This window comes from Camellia sinensis, chromosome 12 (genome assembly GCF_055761805.1).
Source record: "Camellia sinensis isolate YWXY chromosome 12, ASM5576180v1, whole genome shotgun sequence".
Taxonomy (NCBI): Eukaryota; Viridiplantae; Streptophyta; class Magnoliopsida; order Ericales; family Theaceae; genus Camellia; species Camellia sinensis.
In genome coordinates, this window is record NC_138972.1 from 119,473,341 (window position 1) to 119,490,543 (window position 17,203).

General features: G+C 37.8%; 2 protein-coding genes across 2 annotated transcripts; both read right to left on the minus strand.

The window, feature by feature from the left end:
- Positions 1-3,317: 3,317 nt before the first annotated feature.
- MSH6 (MUTS homolog 6) lies at positions 3,318-14,324 on the minus strand. The gene is made up of 21 exons (XM_082899707.1): positions 12,919-14,324; positions 12,346-12,427; positions 11,987-12,089; positions 11,843-11,896; positions 11,658-11,732; positions 11,305-11,373; positions 11,064-11,147; positions 10,767-10,958; positions 9,635-10,182; positions 9,425-9,554; positions 7,971-8,062; positions 7,694-7,872; positions 7,411-7,613; positions 7,205-7,306; positions 6,466-6,628; positions 5,839-6,128; positions 5,620-5,757; positions 5,079-5,158; positions 4,831-4,930; positions 4,388-4,517; positions 3,318-3,918 (listed from the first exon to the last, which is right to left on the minus strand). The coding sequence occupies exons 1-21, from the start codon at positions 13,820-13,822 to the stop codon at positions 3,668-3,670; spliced, it is 3,969 nt and encodes a 1,322-aa protein (XP_082755833.1). The 5' UTR covers positions 13,823-14,324; the 3' UTR covers positions 3,318-3,667.
- Positions 14,325-14,472: 148 nt separating this feature from the next.
- On the minus strand, positions 14,473-16,948 carry LOC145804738 (uncharacterized). Its single transcript, XM_082899708.1, has 2 exons — positions 16,816-16,948; positions 14,473-14,992 (listed from the first exon to the last, which is right to left on the minus strand). Exon 2 carries the CDS (start codon positions 14,975-14,977, stop codon positions 14,696-14,698), a length of 282 nt encoding a protein of 93 aa, XP_082755834.1. The 5' UTR covers positions 14,978-14,992; positions 16,816-16,948; the 3' UTR covers positions 14,473-14,695.
- Between the last annotated feature and the right edge of the window lie 255 nt (positions 16,949-17,203).

Below are 17,203 nucleotides of genomic sequence, written 5' to 3' on the forward strand. Positions count from 1 at the left end.
TGAATGCCTTTCTCATGTCTTCTTTTTCGTCTCGCTCGTTCATTATTAATTGGTACAGAGCTCCAAACTCATCAATGTTGACACACTCATCTTCGTTCATGTCGATTTTCTTGATCTCTCTTAGATCTAACACCATCTCTCTCAAATCTAAGGGCCACAAAGGCAGATCTCATGTTCACTAACACCAACAAACAACCATTCAATTACCAAGTCTTCGACACAAACTTCCTTACCGCCGCCAACGTCGTGACCCCTTCATCTCCGCCCAACATTATAGTGGTGCAATCAATGGCTCTTGTAACACAACAGTGCATGAAATACCTTCTCACACCGATTATGATCTCTATACCCAAATCTTTCGTTACCTCCCTTTTCAAAACCCAGATCCTTTGAGAGAAAGAGAGAGAGGAAAAAAAATTAAATAAAACCACATAATTCAAACCAAACGCGCAAAGCATAACGTCAGGGGTAAAATTGGGATAAAAAAATACAACAGAACTTCCTAGTGCATGAGATAGACACTTAGGACTTAATGGGTAATAGATTCAATTATTGGGATTGGCTGGTAAAAAACCCTAGATTCAACTATACAGATATGGCCCATGAAAATGCCATAGCCAAAAAATTAAAAAATATAAGACTTAATCCCAATTTATTGGGCTAAGCCCACAAAAAAGACGGCCTGCCAATCCACTCGTTAGCTTATCCAAGTGCTTGTCTGGGTGTTAAGGGCTAACTCCTTTAGAGGCGCAATGGAACAATTTTTCACCGGTGTGGCACTCAAGCTCCACCAAGTTTAAGCTCGCCATAGCTCATTGACAACTCAAGTGTTAATGATCTCACTTGTTTGAGCATTAGGGCCTAATGCTTTGTCAAGCATAAAAACTCCACAACGAAGCTCTGTCTTCACCCGGATGCCACAAGTAGACTTGATGCCTCAAGTGCACCAAGCAAGACATAAGTTTCTTCATAGCGCCAAGCTTATTTCAAGCAAGATGCTCGTCCAACTTAGGTTCATGTCATCAAGGTGCCTAGCCACACAACAATGTGCTAGCGAAGGCCCTCGACTTAGCTAACAAGCCAACATAGCATGTTGGGTCTTCGACAGCATCTCGAAGTGTCACAAGGTCAAGCATGCCTCAATCGATGCATATCGGATAATCACATGGTCATGCACAACCTACAAGACATTGATGGCCAATAACTTGCCCATGGCATAGTCCTCGTGCCAACACGTGTTAGATTGTGCCTAAGGCCATTGCGCACCTTAGTGTTGCACTAAAATGTCGCCCGAGTAACATAACGTCTCAATCTGTAGCTCACTTATCGCATAATGCCATCCCTTAATGGATTTAGTCAATGCATAGCTTGATACTTTCATTCGATAGCCCATATATGCGATGTTGCATTCCAACCACTTAACTTAAGCCACGTGATCCCCACGTATAAGGTTGAACCAAACCAAGCACTTGAGTTGGCATACGAGGCCTTTGGTAGTGCCTTGATAGCCTATTCAATCTAAAACCAGTCCGAAGATGCTATAACGCATGGCATAATGGAAAGCACATCCCAAACCTTGCGCCTGAAAGAGACGCACAGTGCTTACATTTTTGCATCGTCCACGAGGCTCTCAAATCCGCGTGAAGACTCTAGACACCCCTTTGGATGCTTAAAGCTTGCCCTTGAGTTAACCCAAAGTTGCTCACTTCAAGCTCAGTTTAGGCAAGGAGGCAAGTAGGAAGCATAGCATACCCCCCTTATATATGCTTTTAAAGCCTTTGACAAACTAGTAAAAGGAAACATGACATATACTTGAGGAGTCATAATGATTTTTTATAAATTTCACAAATTGAGAAAAATCACCAAATTTGTTCCCAAAAAACACTCATCCCAAGACCTAAGTCTAGTAAAAATTTCAACCCAAAACTCCTTCATTTGGACCTTCAAACAACGCATCGAAAATCTACTTTGTTGGCTGCTGTTGTTGGGCCGCAGCTTGTGGCCGACAAGGTTGGCACGTGGCCTGGGCTGCAGCTTTGCAGGTGTGGGTTGTTGCATGTGCTGCAACCTTGGTTTGTATGCCATAGGCTGCTTAGGGCCAACTTTAGGGCCACGTTGACACACCGAACTAATGACTTAAAATCTCGATGCCCATCACCTAGGCACTTCCAAGAGCCATTCTTGAGCACTCAAATGGTCACATTACCACGAGCAAAACATCACAGAGTTGACCTTGCAAGGCAACCCGTGACACTAAGCCAAGTCCTTTGAACAAAGTTTGGGCTTAATGTTTTGATTAGCAAGTCGGACCAAGCCGATGACAACCCTTGCCATCAACCATCTTTGTTTAGTACCACGTGGGTGATGGGATTAAATTAGCATTTTAGTTGACTTTGTATAAATCATGTTTGATTAATAAAAGTGGTACAAGATTACAAGTTCAATGAGACAATGAATCCCTCAAGATGAGATTAACATTCCCATGAGATAAGATTGATAATCGAACCTCACATAACAAATAAATATAATTTTTTTGATATTTTAAATTTTATATTATCATGCTAATAGTCTTGTCACATAATCAATACTACTTATAATTTCATTTTAGTTAACATAGTTTCAAATCTCAAGTCTCGTAGTGTAAAACAATGACAAAAGTTGCACCATCCTTCAGTTAAATTTTTATTTTTTATTTTTTATTTTTTTAAAAGATTCCTTCTAATAATTTCGTATAAGATCCATGAATGTTTTGGACCCACCGAAAAAGGTATTATTAATATCTACGAAAGCAAAATATCTTCCAGGAACCCCACAATTTCCACAGTGAAAGAACCTTCATGATTATCATATAGATAAAATAAATAAAGAAATATATAGAAGAAAAGAAAAGAAGGGAGAATATATGAGCCAAAACTAGTCTACTTAAAATCCAAATGAGTTGCTCTTTTGTGCCCAAGTTGATTGGGAGGGCATAGCCACTTTCATGTTCATCTTAGCCTCGAAGAAAGTACACCCCTCATCTCTTAAACCCAATCCACAATGAATGGTTTCTGTCCTTCAAATGAAAATTTGCGTTTTACTAGATTATTAATTTGAATAGAAATTTAAAAAGGAAAAAAAAATTAAATTTCATTTTTCCTTTCCTTTTTCTTCTCAAATTCTTAATCAAATCTATGATTCAAATATAATCTTAATATCTATTTCATAAAATTTTGCCAGAGTTATGGTGTGTAAATTTTAAGAGTTTTTAACTATATCATTTCCACTCTTTATCAATTTGCCATTTCAAGAACAGTCAGTATAATTTACTCAAAATCTTTTGTTGGTCGGTAACTTGGAATTTCACTATCAGTAGTTACAATATGTCCAATGGTGACGGACAAACGAAAGCCTCCTAAAAACCACAACATTTGGCAATAAGCCTCTCAAGACACGTTACAAAAATATGATATGTGCACCGAAGTTGGCAAACCAACACACAGCGATCTTTTTTTTCCCCTCCTTTTTAAATCGACTGATGGCTCATTAGCTTTAGGTGTACTTCTGATAGCTCACACTGAGGGCGCCCGTTAAAGCTCGTAGAATCATAGCTACAAGAGATATTCTCTAGAAACCAGACCCGACTGTTGAAAAGCAGCAATGCAAAGCATACATAAAAACTACTGTTCTAGTTTTGCTTCAAAAGCATCCTTGCTCTATGCTGCATTTCATTCAGTGAGTCGACACCTATGCTCTCAGCATCCCCGTGGCAATTCAAATTTGCCGCAACTTTAACTAAATGTTGGATAAGACCTGTTACTTTGTCGTCCCAGCTCTGAATGGGCAACTTGTCTTTAGATCCCTTCCTGTGTTTACCATACATTCCTTCAAACTCTTGAGATTTGGCAGCAGCTTTGTGAAGTATTGAATCGGGAAGTCCTGAAATAATATGTGCTAGTAAGAACTGGAATTTCGTTTCAAAGGAGAGAAGTTGCTGAAGCTTATATAGCAGGCAACCATTTATAATTAGCAGGATGCCCTGCTGATAAAAAAATATTTAGACAACATTGCTCCTGCCATAATCATGATTCATCGCAAACTTTACTAAATATTTGAAATCACCCCGAAATTTTCCAAGGCTTTTCTGTTCTCTTTTTTTTTTCTGTTTTCCTCTCTAATGTTTATGTTATTAGCTTCTTATATTGAAAAATATTCATTCAGTACTCACAAATACAGTTAATATCAAAGGTACTGCGTATTAACTTTGATAATTGGTGTTTCCAATCCAGCCTAAAACACACGGTCGGAGGATCAAGGAAACAGTCAACGGGGATTGAAAACTAAACCCTCGCCATGTACTACCACACACAATATACATGATGAGAAGGAAAATTCAAAAAGATCTTACCAGCAATGCGTGCAACATTGACGCCATAGCTTTTAGGGCACGCACCAGGTGTCAACCTGTAAAGAAAGGTAACTTCCTCCAAACCTCCAACTCCTTCTCCAACTTGGCATGCCATATGGCACAGGGAGACCTAGGCACAAGACACAGAAAGATAATCGCTCAGACAAAACATGCATGAAAGCTTTGAGCCATTAATTCAACCACTTGACTAGAGATGGAAAAATATATACTGCGATGGTTATAAACTGAAATTTTCCAATATGAAAATATCTGATGAGCATACAGGCTGCCAATTAGTCTGTAAAGACTTAATCCCATTCATCAGTCTTTTAATGGGTCAAATCTCATGTTGGCATTTGCTTGTCAATAAAATATTCATTTTATTAAATGTGAATTGAATCTCAGTCAGGGGAAGTAATATCAAAAGAGAAGAGAAGCTATACTTTGGGGTCCTCTTGATAGTCTAGAGCTAATCGATGATAGTGGGTAGAAAACATTCCTCGACACTGCACCTTGTGGACAAAATGTTCGAGAACTGATTCCCTGCCAAATTCATAAAACAGACTGAGATCAACTAGACTTTTCCTCGATGAACTTTTGAGAACATGGCAGTGAGTAAGAACCAATTACAAAAATCTGTATTGATTTGAAGGTAGTAACATTTTTCAATAATTTGTTCAGTGGCACCTACGCAATGGCTTGCCCATCTGAAGTTGATGTCCCCCGTCCAAGTTCATCCAATGCCACAAGTGAATTCCGGGTTGCCAATGACTGCATTAACCATAAATTATGTCCATAACACAAATATAGTTAAACAACTTCACATCCTTATGGCATGTAGCAACACTTTCAAGGGAATTTTTTTGTGTAAAATCTATGTGCTGAGCAAGCAAATGTTTTCAGACCTGATAACAAAAGTTTATAAGATGAAAAAATCATTAATTTTCATTGGAAGGTCTATTTTTGTTAACAATATGAATTTCAGAACTTAATTCTGAATGTGTTTAGCATGAGTCAACACAAATGCTAACAAGGGAAAAAAAAATGTCCCTTGCAAACAAAAAGAATCCATTAGAAGTTTCATTTAATTTGATGTATCAATATTGGTATCTCAATCTGAGAGCATGTCTAGATATTATTTATTCATCAATCTATCAGGTCAGGACTAGAAGTGCATAATCCAATATTTTGTCAAAAGTGTTTACTAGCTTAATTATTACAAGGAAACTAACCAGCATAGATGCAGTCTCTAAAAGCTCTGTCAGAAATGTGCTTTGGCCAGCCATAATATGATCTTTTGCTCCCATCCTAACGAAGATTCGGTCAACAGGTGATATTTCAAAACTTTCTGCGGGGACATCTGCTCCGACCTGGAAAAGAACTAGAAGTGAAGGCAAATAAACAGAAGAGAGTAAGCAAAATCACACAAGTCACATGAACAAGAACTTTACCTGGGCCAAAATCACAGCAAGGCAAACTTGGCGCAGAAGAGTGGACTTCCCACCCATATTAGGACCAGTGAGCAGGATGAAGCTTGCATTACCCGAACCACCAATTATAACATTATTAGGGACAAATGTGCTCTTGCCAAGAGAATCACTCCTAAGAACAGGATGGCCTAAATTATTAGCACAGAGGCTTGGCACTTCGTCTGGACATGATAACCCTGAGATAATGGGCCGGCACGTGGGACCTTCATAATAGTCACTCGCAATTGCTAAGCTAATCAAAACATCCAGTTCTGCAATACACAAGCCACTTCCACCATGTAAGATGAATGAGAATTATGTCTTTGCTCTGTTGTTTTTAATTTCTTTTCAAGCACTTGGATACAAACTTGAATTCAGAATGATGGTTTTTTCCCCAAATAATTCATGTAGCAAGTCAGGAGAATTCCAGAAACAGTTAAAAGCATGGTCCAGGAAGGGAGAGAAAACAAAACGAAGCACAAAGCAGTGCACAATAAACCTAACAATTTATTGCTGAGGCATCAATATTGACAAAAAGTTAGTAGGTTGTGATCTAAGGATGACCCTAAACAGGTCCCAATCCATATTCAGAATAAAAAGAATATGTACCTGCAATTGTAGAAACCAACTGTCTCCACTTATTGTGATGCTCACAGAAGCGTCCAACCAACCTGTGTAGAATGCTTTTCAACTTAGATTCCTTTTCAGCCTCAGCATGTGAGAGCTCCCCTATCAACTTCTTAACAGTTGGATTCCAGTACCGAAAGAAGCCCTGCATATCATTTAGTGGGTCAGTGTGGTTTCAAAATCTTAGATGAAATTTTTTAAAACACCATTTTGTAAAATTGAATATCGAGTAAGTGGTCATGTGCCTATGCCAGATATAAGACCCTGACCTAAGTACTTCTATGACTCGGCAACAAGATTTTCATCATGCTATGAAATTGAAGAAAATAGAGAACCAAATTTTTATGTTATTTCCCCAATTATTGCATAACTTATCTCCTCCAGATTGCTTCTCAAAGTATTTCAGAATAGTGAATATGGTATCCCAACTACCTCAGATCAACCAAATGCAGATACACGAGACAACGAGCTTATAAAGAGCTACAATTTTCATTGCATGGCTTACAGTGATGAACTTAACTACAGTACCACATGATACTGGTATTGAATGCTCCAAGTTGCAGAGTCAGTGAAGAAAGAATTATGTACCCTAATTACCAAAAATAAAATTAAAAAAAAAAAGAGAAAGAAAGAAAATATTCACATAATAAGCATCTCTAAATTATCCAGTAGTATTCAGATTCCACAAATAGATGTGGTATGCAGAAATAATTAAACTAACCTTTTTGGATGATCGTAACTCATAATTCCGAGGAACGCTCCCACTCAAACTTTCAGGTACTTCCAAAAGGTATGCATCCTTTCCGATAGTTACATAATTTATCTGTACCACATCATCAGAGTACAAAGTTGGTTATTAAAATAAATGAATGTGGAAGAAGTCACCAATGAGATTAACTATGGAGTCACTTTCAGGCAAGTTCTTACTGATAAATCTCCAAGTAATTTTCGCTGTTCTTTTGCGTGTATGTTCAAACTAGACTCCACCTCCTTAACTGTTCTACATGCAGAATCATACTCCATATCAACCCCATCACGAGGTATTATACGGCCTGAATTATTTGCTTCCACCCAATCGAACGAATCCTTGAAATGTTTTAGAACTGAATGAATATCAGGAAAACCTTTACCTGCACACAATTGATATGTATAAGATGCACGCAGAGTAAGTTTTGGATCATAATATTAAAGACATAAATGCCAATTATACCTGGAGTTAACAAATGATGTAAGAGCCTAGATCCAACATTTTCCAAAATGACACCAAATGAAGAGCATGCTTTGGTCATTAATTCACAACCACGTAAAGCTGATATGTACTCTTGAAGCTGTTTCTTTGACGCATCCTCATATAGAACTACTTTATTTGCATTCCTTCCATTAGCTTCGCTGCATCACATGTAAATCCATGACATACACCATCTTAGGAAACAATCAGAAGGATTCCTTTTATAAGCAAACAATTACAAGACACTGCCTATCTTTACCTGCTAGCAAAGATGCGAGCCAGCAACCGCTCCATATCTGGAAGCCTGGTCAAATCTTTCCGAAATTCAAGTGCATAAGGTAGATTAACCCCCTAAAATACAAACTACTATCAGGAGATATAGAGACCAGGTGTCCATAAGCAAACAAGTAAACACCTAAGTGGAAAAAATAAAAACAAAAGATTCAGTGTGCAATCATTTTCAAAAGGTTTACACAGAATTTGGACCTGAAATCTTTCAAAGATTCAAGGAAAAACAAATTAATTATCAAATTCCTCAAAAAACTATATAACGATAAGTTGAGATTTCCAAAAAGGAAAAGAAAATTTAAGTGAAGCTGCAAGGCCCAGTCATCATGTGTGACATCGCTAATTTAAATCCAATCCCTCGAACCCTTTATCTCTTTGAGGGTGGCATAAGGTAATACCACCCATGCTAAAAGAGTTAGTTAATAATAGTAAACAACAGCTGTTGTTTCCTTTTCTTCTTCTTCTTCTTCTTCTTCTTCTTCTTCTTCTTCTTTATTTTATTTATTTAGTTTTGGGATAGATACGAGCAGTCCATCTACTTTTCTCTAGTCTTTTAATAACCCTATGAACTTAAACAGGACAAATGCTTTTCAGTGATAACAACTAAACACTGATAGATGATCAAACAGAAACTGCCAAATGAAACAACGTGAAAGCATATGCTTCTGATGTGACATTCAATCATTTCACAATGTATGCCTATCAAAATAATAAGAAAGTTCATATCATACAATTTTGCATCAGCTTCTATGGAATTCTATAAAACTTGTCATTTCAACCATCTTTTAAGGAGACAATAGAGGATTATTTACTTAGTCTAACTGGAAGTGTAACCTGAAAAAAATAAGTAATTATCTTCTCTTCATCATGGTTTTGTCGAGTGTACAGACAATCAAAAAAATGTCAGTTGACAGCAAAACTAAGGCTTGGTCTTTTACCCAAAAATACTGAATAAATAGCTTTTTTCTATGCATATGCTCACCTAAGAAACTTCATCGAGACCATAGGCAAATCTGGAAAATTTCGTGTGATCATTATGTATGGATCCATGGATCTATGCGTGTCTATTCCAGGAACTGGGAGCAATTAACTTACGATACTAAGTTGACATCATAAAAAGTATCTAATGAATTATGAGTTCCCAAATCCACAAACATTTATATACGTTTCCACTTTTCATCTATCTAATATACCCTCATGCCAAGCACCAAATCCAACTGCAAATTTGGAGAATGTTTCCCAAACATGACTAATTCCTATTTTCCCTCCCTCTATGTCAGTTCTGAAATGCATCACTATTGTGTGTTTTCTTGACATCCCCCCTTCTATCCTTTGCATTAGTGTTGTGCCCCCGCCCCCTCTAAATTGTGTATTCTTGGTACACTTGAATGTGACAGGAAACAGCTATCAATGCATAAAGTTTACCTTGAGGCCTGCTACAGCATCCTGCCGTTCTCTAATTGAATCCAGATGATATAAAGGTCTTGCAAGCCATGTTTTGAGTAACCTCTTTCCAAATGCTGTCACGCAATGGTTCAGTTGTGCATATAGTGTTCTACAAAGACAAATAAATCACCTCAGAATTTGGTTAAAGACGTTGACATTGAATAGTATATAAGAACATGGCAAAGTTACCCTGAAGAGTCTCCATTTCTACTATTCTCAAATATCTCTAGGTTCTCCAGTGCAGCTGCATCAAGCATCATGTACGGCCTTTGACCAATGTCACTGAAACCGGAGCACGGAAGCAATTCAAACTTTGCAAATCTAAGCAAAGTTTCATCCATAAAAGCTTGCTTCAAGTAGAAAAGAGAGCCTCCAAGAGCTGAAAGTGCATAGCTACCATCATCGCCTGCATTCACAAGCTCCGACAAGACATCTGGTAGGGAGCTGAAGCCATCTTCTAAAGAGGACTCAGTAGCATGCAGATTTGCATCATTCGTAGATGAAGATACTGATTGCTTATTAATACAACTGTAGATGGCCTTGACTTCACAAACAGTTTTCTCAGCATCCCAGAATTCCGAAAGTGGAACCAACTCATTAACCAAAGGACTTCTTGTATGCCTCAGCAGCACTCTCTCAGTTTCAGAACTAAGTAGTTTAGCAGGTTTTATAATTTCCACCGGCCTTAGTTCAGATAATAGACAACACAGGGCACTGCACTCTGGATCATCCTGAAACTGGTAAAATAGATGCATACTTAGTCAAATCAAAAGAATCAAGATGATAGACTTGGCTCATCACAAACTCAATAAACTTCCACAACAAGCAAAATAACTAAGTGCTGAAATCAATTTTGCCACACACACAGCAACCTTCTCTAATGCACACTCAAGTAAAGATGGTAACACATGTCCACACGGAACACGTGCACTCATTTTTTAAATTATTACACTGAGCAAACCCCCCGCCATTTAATAGGAATGTGCTTTATCTTGGCCCTTGGGTGCAAGACAGTGGTGATCCACTCAGATGACAGCAAATGGTTCATATTAAAATTTTGACACATATGTTCAATTATATCCACATCCTCGGATCAGATGTTTATAAGTGAATAGTTCAGTGTTGATCCATTGACTGGTAAATTCCACCCAAATTATGTAACTAAAAAGCATCAGTGCACCAGACATGGTGGGGGCATCATGTGTAAGGACTTAATGTCCCTTGTTTTTTTGTTTTTGTTGTTTCTTTCCTGCTTTGTTCTATTTCTTTTGAATCAAAAAAAAAAAAGCATCAGTGCACTACTTTCAGATTCTAAACTCACCTGACCAAGAATAACCTTGCTTGTAGCAACATCAACCACACAAATACCAAAGATACGCTCCTGGTGGTTTGCTAAAATTTGACAGCTCTCAGTCACTGCCATCAAGTAAGAGGCCTCAGGGTTCGTCGACATCATCTCTCCCTCAGTTAATGTCCCTTTTGTGACCACAGCACATATTTCCCGTTTGACAACCTATATACCAGAGGTAGACTGTAAACCTTTAATACAACTAAGAATTTCAGAAAATGAACTTTTTTTGGGGTTAAATCTATTGGGATCCTATTAATGAAATATGACCTTGTCTTTAGAACCCTTCTCCTTGCGACGAAGCTCAAGCTGTTCAGGTGTCTCTGTCTGCTCCACAACAAGTACCCGATAACCCTGCCCCATCAAGGAAGCTCAGTAAATACTATAATCACAGAAGTAGGATGGGCTGATCAAAAAATTAAATAAGCCCTATATAAAATAATTATAATAATAATAAAAAATAAAAATAAAAACAGAACTTGAAACTGAAAAGCATTTGGGGAGGGCAAACCTTCCGTGCCAACTTCTCCACATTTATTGAGAAATTCTTTTCTGGAAATCCACAATGAGGTTGATCTCCCTAAAATACGAATGGATGCAAACATAAACTTGTGGAACAAAATCAAGTGATACAAAACCATTCTCCAAATAAGTAGACAAATTATGATGAGAATTTAATATGAAAATGCTTTGAGGTAATCATCCCCGTTTAATAATTTAACTGTCTTGTCCAAGGAAATAAACAGTAAAAAACAATGCCAAGACAAAAGATTAAAAAATAAAAAATAAAAAGCAGGGACAGATTGTAAGAATAATATAAAAACTGAAGCAGTGTACTCTGAATGCACTTGAACCAACTGATACCTTCATATATTGCAAATCAAGTTCTTTTGCTCCTACATGTGCATCCATTTCAAAAAGCTCATAAAACTTGCCCATCTGCCCCAACAATGATAAAATAGTTATCATGTGATTGAACTGAATGATAATAACTAGTTGCAGTGACATAATTGAGCTTGATTTATCCCATGTGAACAATAACCATTTACCTTGAAAAATAGAACCTTGTCCATATGCTTTGACTTAAACTCCCACCATTGTCTCTACACAATAACAAATGGACCCATATTAAGGAATTGTACTGCAAGATAAACAACAGAACCTTTGAACAAGTAACCACATAATATTATTACCTGGCCACCAGATAAGCTCTTAACAAAATCAGAAGGTAAGTAGAGAGTTGTTGGATCATAATTTACATCTCCAGGGCGTCTCCTATTAGCATCCCTACGATCTCTGTTGCAACGCCAGAGTAAATCAGCATAATGAGGATTGGTGCATCCACATAAAAGGAAAGTGCAACACTCTAAAGAACAATAAATAGTAAGGATCAATGCGTAGCAATTGCAGATTATTTCCTCTTCTCAAGGATCAAATAATGATGGCTTTGATATTAATAGAGAAGCAAACTCAGTTCCTTTGATCTCTCATTGGTCATGTTATACACATAATTGGAGGGGGAAAAAAACAATGAGATGCAATATGAACATACTGCCTAAGGAAGCGCAACTTCTGTGTTTCACGCATGCCAAACCTTTCAGCAGCATCACCCACAACATGAGATGCATTCCCACCTGCAAAAAGAATGTCCACATTCAACAGACAACAACATCTGACTAAAACATTTGTTTCTGCTATTCTTGAGATAAATAGCCAAGGACCCCATAGCAATAGGAATAACTAAACATGAAAATAAGTAGAATGTCTGCTCACCAACAATGAAAGTAACAAGCTCTTATGAAGTATAAACTGCAATATCTAGTATTAAAAAATTGTTGTGAACCTTCTTATTCAAGAATTGATTTCCAAATTGCCTATTACATTTGTATTGCAATCAAGTCATAATACATCATAACTCTGGTTACTGACATATATTGTAGTTGATCATTAAATCAAGAGAATTGAGCAAGCATACAATTTGGGAAAAGGTCCAACATTTGCTAGAACTCATTGCTTATGGTTACAACTCCTCGCATTGCACCTGCCTTGTCTGATTTTAAGTCCAGCAAGAGGAGGAAAAAGAAAGAATACTATAAAAAGAAGTCTCTTAGACTCCATTACTTACTGCCATTATCTTTGGGCACTACCAATTTGCCTCCATTGCCGTCCAAAGTAACCTTACCCGTGCTCTTCTTGGCATCTCCAGCGCTCTTGCGCTTTTTTGATTCAGCCACAAATTTCCCCCCTCCACTCGTCTTGCGCTTTCTTGATTCGGAGTTCTTGCCACGCGTTCGCTCCCCACTTGCCACTGCATCCTCATCATCATCGTCCTCGTCCTCCATATCCATATCTTCCTCTGAAACATCCTCAGCTACTTGTGTTTCCACATTCTTACCCCAATCTTCATCGGTAGAATCATCATCGTTTTCAACCTCCTCCGCATTTGCCACAGCCTCCTCTTCTTCATCATCTTCGATCACCGAAACACGACGCAACCGGCGAAACTTTCTAGGCACTTGTTCCTCGCCCCACTCGACTTTTTCCTTAGCAAGATCCAAAAGCTCTTCTTCGGCATCATCATACTGAATCAAATGTTTGCCAGAGACTTTATCAAAAGATTTAACAGAACCGTCGTACCAAGATTGATCGAGCGGCCAGTAAACCCTAATCCTCTTGTTAACCACTTCCTTGCCGTACAATTTATTGGGGAATTCGGGGGTAGAAGGGGAAGGGGAAGGGGAAAGGGAAGGGGAAGGGGAGGGAGATGGGCCGATGACTAGGAGGGGTTTCTTGCGCTTGGTTTGGAGAGGAGAAGGAGTGGTGGGGCTAGGGCTGGGACTCCGTTTGGGTTTGGGATTAGGGTTAGGGTTAGGGTTAGGTTGGGATTTAGGGGTTTGTTTGGAGGAGGGAACAAGAGAGGAAGATGAAGGAGAAGGAGAGGAAGCGGATTTGGAGAAGAAAGCGGTGATTTGGCTTTGTTGATTCACCAATGGAGATCGGCCATTGCTGGGGCGACGAAAAGGGGCCATGGGAGAGAGAGAGAGATGAGAAGCTGAAGGATCGTCTGAGTGAGTGACAGTGAGAAAAAGAGAAAGTGAAGGGAGTTTGATGAGTGGAGTGGAGGGGGCTTTTAAAATAGTAGGGAGATGGCGGGAAATTCACGGTTTCAGACTGCGGGAGTTTGGCGGGAATTTTGTGGGTAAATCAACTCTCCGACCGTAGTCTCTCTCTCTCTCTCTCTGCGTCTCCTCTCGCGTGAAGTGAACCCTGAAAAACGGCGGTTTTCTTTCTCCATTCACTTTTTTTTTTCTTTAATGCTATAATTTTCATAAATAGTAACCGTCTTATTTTTCATTTCTTAAAACAATTAAAAAAAAAAAGCTAAATTATTTAGTGAAATTATGTTTCCAGAAGAAGTGGGTGGAGATAGTAGGGGCTTGCAGTGGTGGTGTGTGTGTGTGATGTGGTGGTGGAGAGTGTAAGACTGGAAAAATGAAGTCATTAATAAATAATTTTTACAAAAATTATTATGACAAAATAAAGTCTTGTTTACATCAACTTTTTAAACAAGTTTTGGTTTTACATTTGTTTAAAGCTACTACCTTTTAGTGTTGATAAAAAATAAAAAATAAAAACCCATACTAAAGGTCCATAAAAAGGTCCCAAAAAACAAAAGAAGTAAATGTTAATAGGAAATGCCCATAAAAACAGAATTAAAAAAAACTTGATCCAAAGAAACTGACGCCTGGAAACCACTTCATCCACACTGTTGGTGCCAGTCTGCCCTGGAACCGGACAATATGCTGCTTTGGTAACAGTAACAATTACACATTATAAGATTTTGTTCACAACAGTTCTCGAACACAAAAGCAGAATATAATTTAAGCTCAGAAGTTATCAAGTCATTTCCGTTGCTTCTTTGACTTCAGAGTAACCTTTTCCGAGGTTTCACCATCATCATCATCGCCTGATGATATATCGTCAATTTCATCAGGAACATCATTCGGGACATTATGTTTGGTGATGAAGTCCTTTAGAATGCTCATGCTCTCCTCTTTCATCGAAACTAATTGTTCAGAAAGAATTCCTTTGCTTGCATTAACAGTATACGTTTCTGATCCAAGGCGGATTACAGCTTTAACCCGAGGTTGAGAAATGGTTTCACATGGTTGAGCCTCCATCATATGTCCTCTTAACTCCTGCATATTATTTAGCAATCCTCAACCTTAGTGAAACAAATAGAAGCATAAATTCAGCAATACTAATGTGCATTCTTATATTCTTTTCTCATATTATTCACCTCCTCTGTGAGTTGAAACAGACTGTGTTAAAGACAGACTCCAGATAAGACCACAAGTGGAGTTAATAACTCACTCAACCATCAATTACCAAAACTGTCAACAAGAATGTTCAATTCAAATTTTTTTGTTCCCCCTTGTGCAATCTTTTGAAGGAATCAGTTTATCTTATAGGCAGTAATACACCATACAGACAGTGGAAGCCGGCTAACATAACAAATGAAGTTAAAAAATTAAAATTTCAATTCAATGTGTAATTTTGATATGATCTCAATGGCAGTGACCACATGACTTTGATGAACTTAAGAATTAGCATGTACTTGAATGTAGGGTTTTCAGAGCCAATTCACTGAAAGCAAAAAAAGCTAAGGCACAAGAACCACAGCCAACATTCATGTGCAAGCTTCACTAATTACTTTCCATCAGAATGAATATAACTGCATTGATCACTCTAATGAACAGAATTGAACAGCCCTATCCTTAGATGGTCAATAAAAGGAACCCATCTAGCTTTCCTAAATACAAAGATAAAAGTCAAATATCTCTCTCCCTCGAGTAATTATCCTGTTTTTTGAGAATTCCATGTTGGTGGTGTGCCGAACTAATAGAAGGGGCTTAAATGAATACAGGGCCCTGAAAACAAGAAAATGGTGGACAAAGGACAAAAAATAAATTACCAATGTTATCATTAGATGGGCACACAGATAAATGGTGTTCCATACCTGCTAGATAATGTCTACTCTCCCCCCACACCCTCACACCCCACACTCCACCCCCAAAAATAATTGAGCCAAAGAAAAATTTGGGTCGAACTCGCAAAAAAAAATCCTCATTGAGAAAACATGTAACGAAGATTCATTTATAAAATTTCATATTTTTTGTAAATCCTATTTAAATTTGAGTACGTTTTTAAATAATTTACAACATTTTATCTAACAAGATTTACAATATACAATATGCAACATATACATGCTCCCCACATATCCCCATATCCATACCTGACTTTTGTTTACACATCTTAATATTCTAAGAATTAGGTTTAGCAAGGTCTGCCACTTGGACATGTAATCACACCCAATTTTCACACCCAAGACTATGGAGCATTATAGGTAGGCACCCAAAGCAAAGTTCAGGGCAAAACCCAGCTCACTGAGCTAGTTTGCTATGGCCCAAGGCGAAGTTTGGTGGTTTGATTCCTAATATGGACATATGTAAAATTTTCTTCCATCCAGGTCCGGAGAGCATCAACAATAGAATACGGTGGGGTGGATGGTCGGATGTTCTTGTAAAGAAGCCAATTTTTTCAGATCAAACAAACAACACAGGTGAACATAAAAGAGCAAAAGAATCTAATATATGTTTATGTATTCAATTGCAAGCTTACAACTGTACTTAAAATCCACAACAATAACTCGCCAAGAATCATGTTAACTCGAAGATGTAAAATGTTCTGAAATTTAAATACCAAAGACCAAACTCACAGAACCATAACCCACAAACCAATGGAATAAAGAAGCTAAAATAATACAAAATAGGCAAGAAATATAAAATTCATAGGAAATTTACACTACTTTTTTTTTTTTTTCTTCTTCTTCTTCTTCTAGTTCATCCATTTCAAATATCTAAAACCCTAATTCAATAATCTTTAAATCCGAAATATTTTCGAGATTACACAATGAAAACAAGATGAGAAAATAAAGAAAAGGAAACGATGTTAGACTAACCTTGAAGAGAAGCGATTGCAGAACAACACGACAGAAGCAAGCAGTGTTTACTGAGGCTTCCTCTTCCTCTGCTCTCTCTCTCTCTCGCGATAAACCCTTTTCGTCAAGGGACGCTTGTGCCAAGTGTGTCTCCGCGTAAAAAAACTCTTACCCAAACAAATGTTAAATTACATTTTGCTACCATTCAGTTGCAACATTTTCTCATTTTGACTCCTATTTTTATTTTGGACAAATTACCAACATCCCTTCGAAATTTGACTAAAATATGAATTTTCTCCTGAGATTTGAGAAATTATACCTCATCCTATGCAAATATAAACCTCACGGGATAATATGTAATTTCTCAAATCTTAAAAAGAAATCCGTATTTTAATCAAATCTCGAAGGG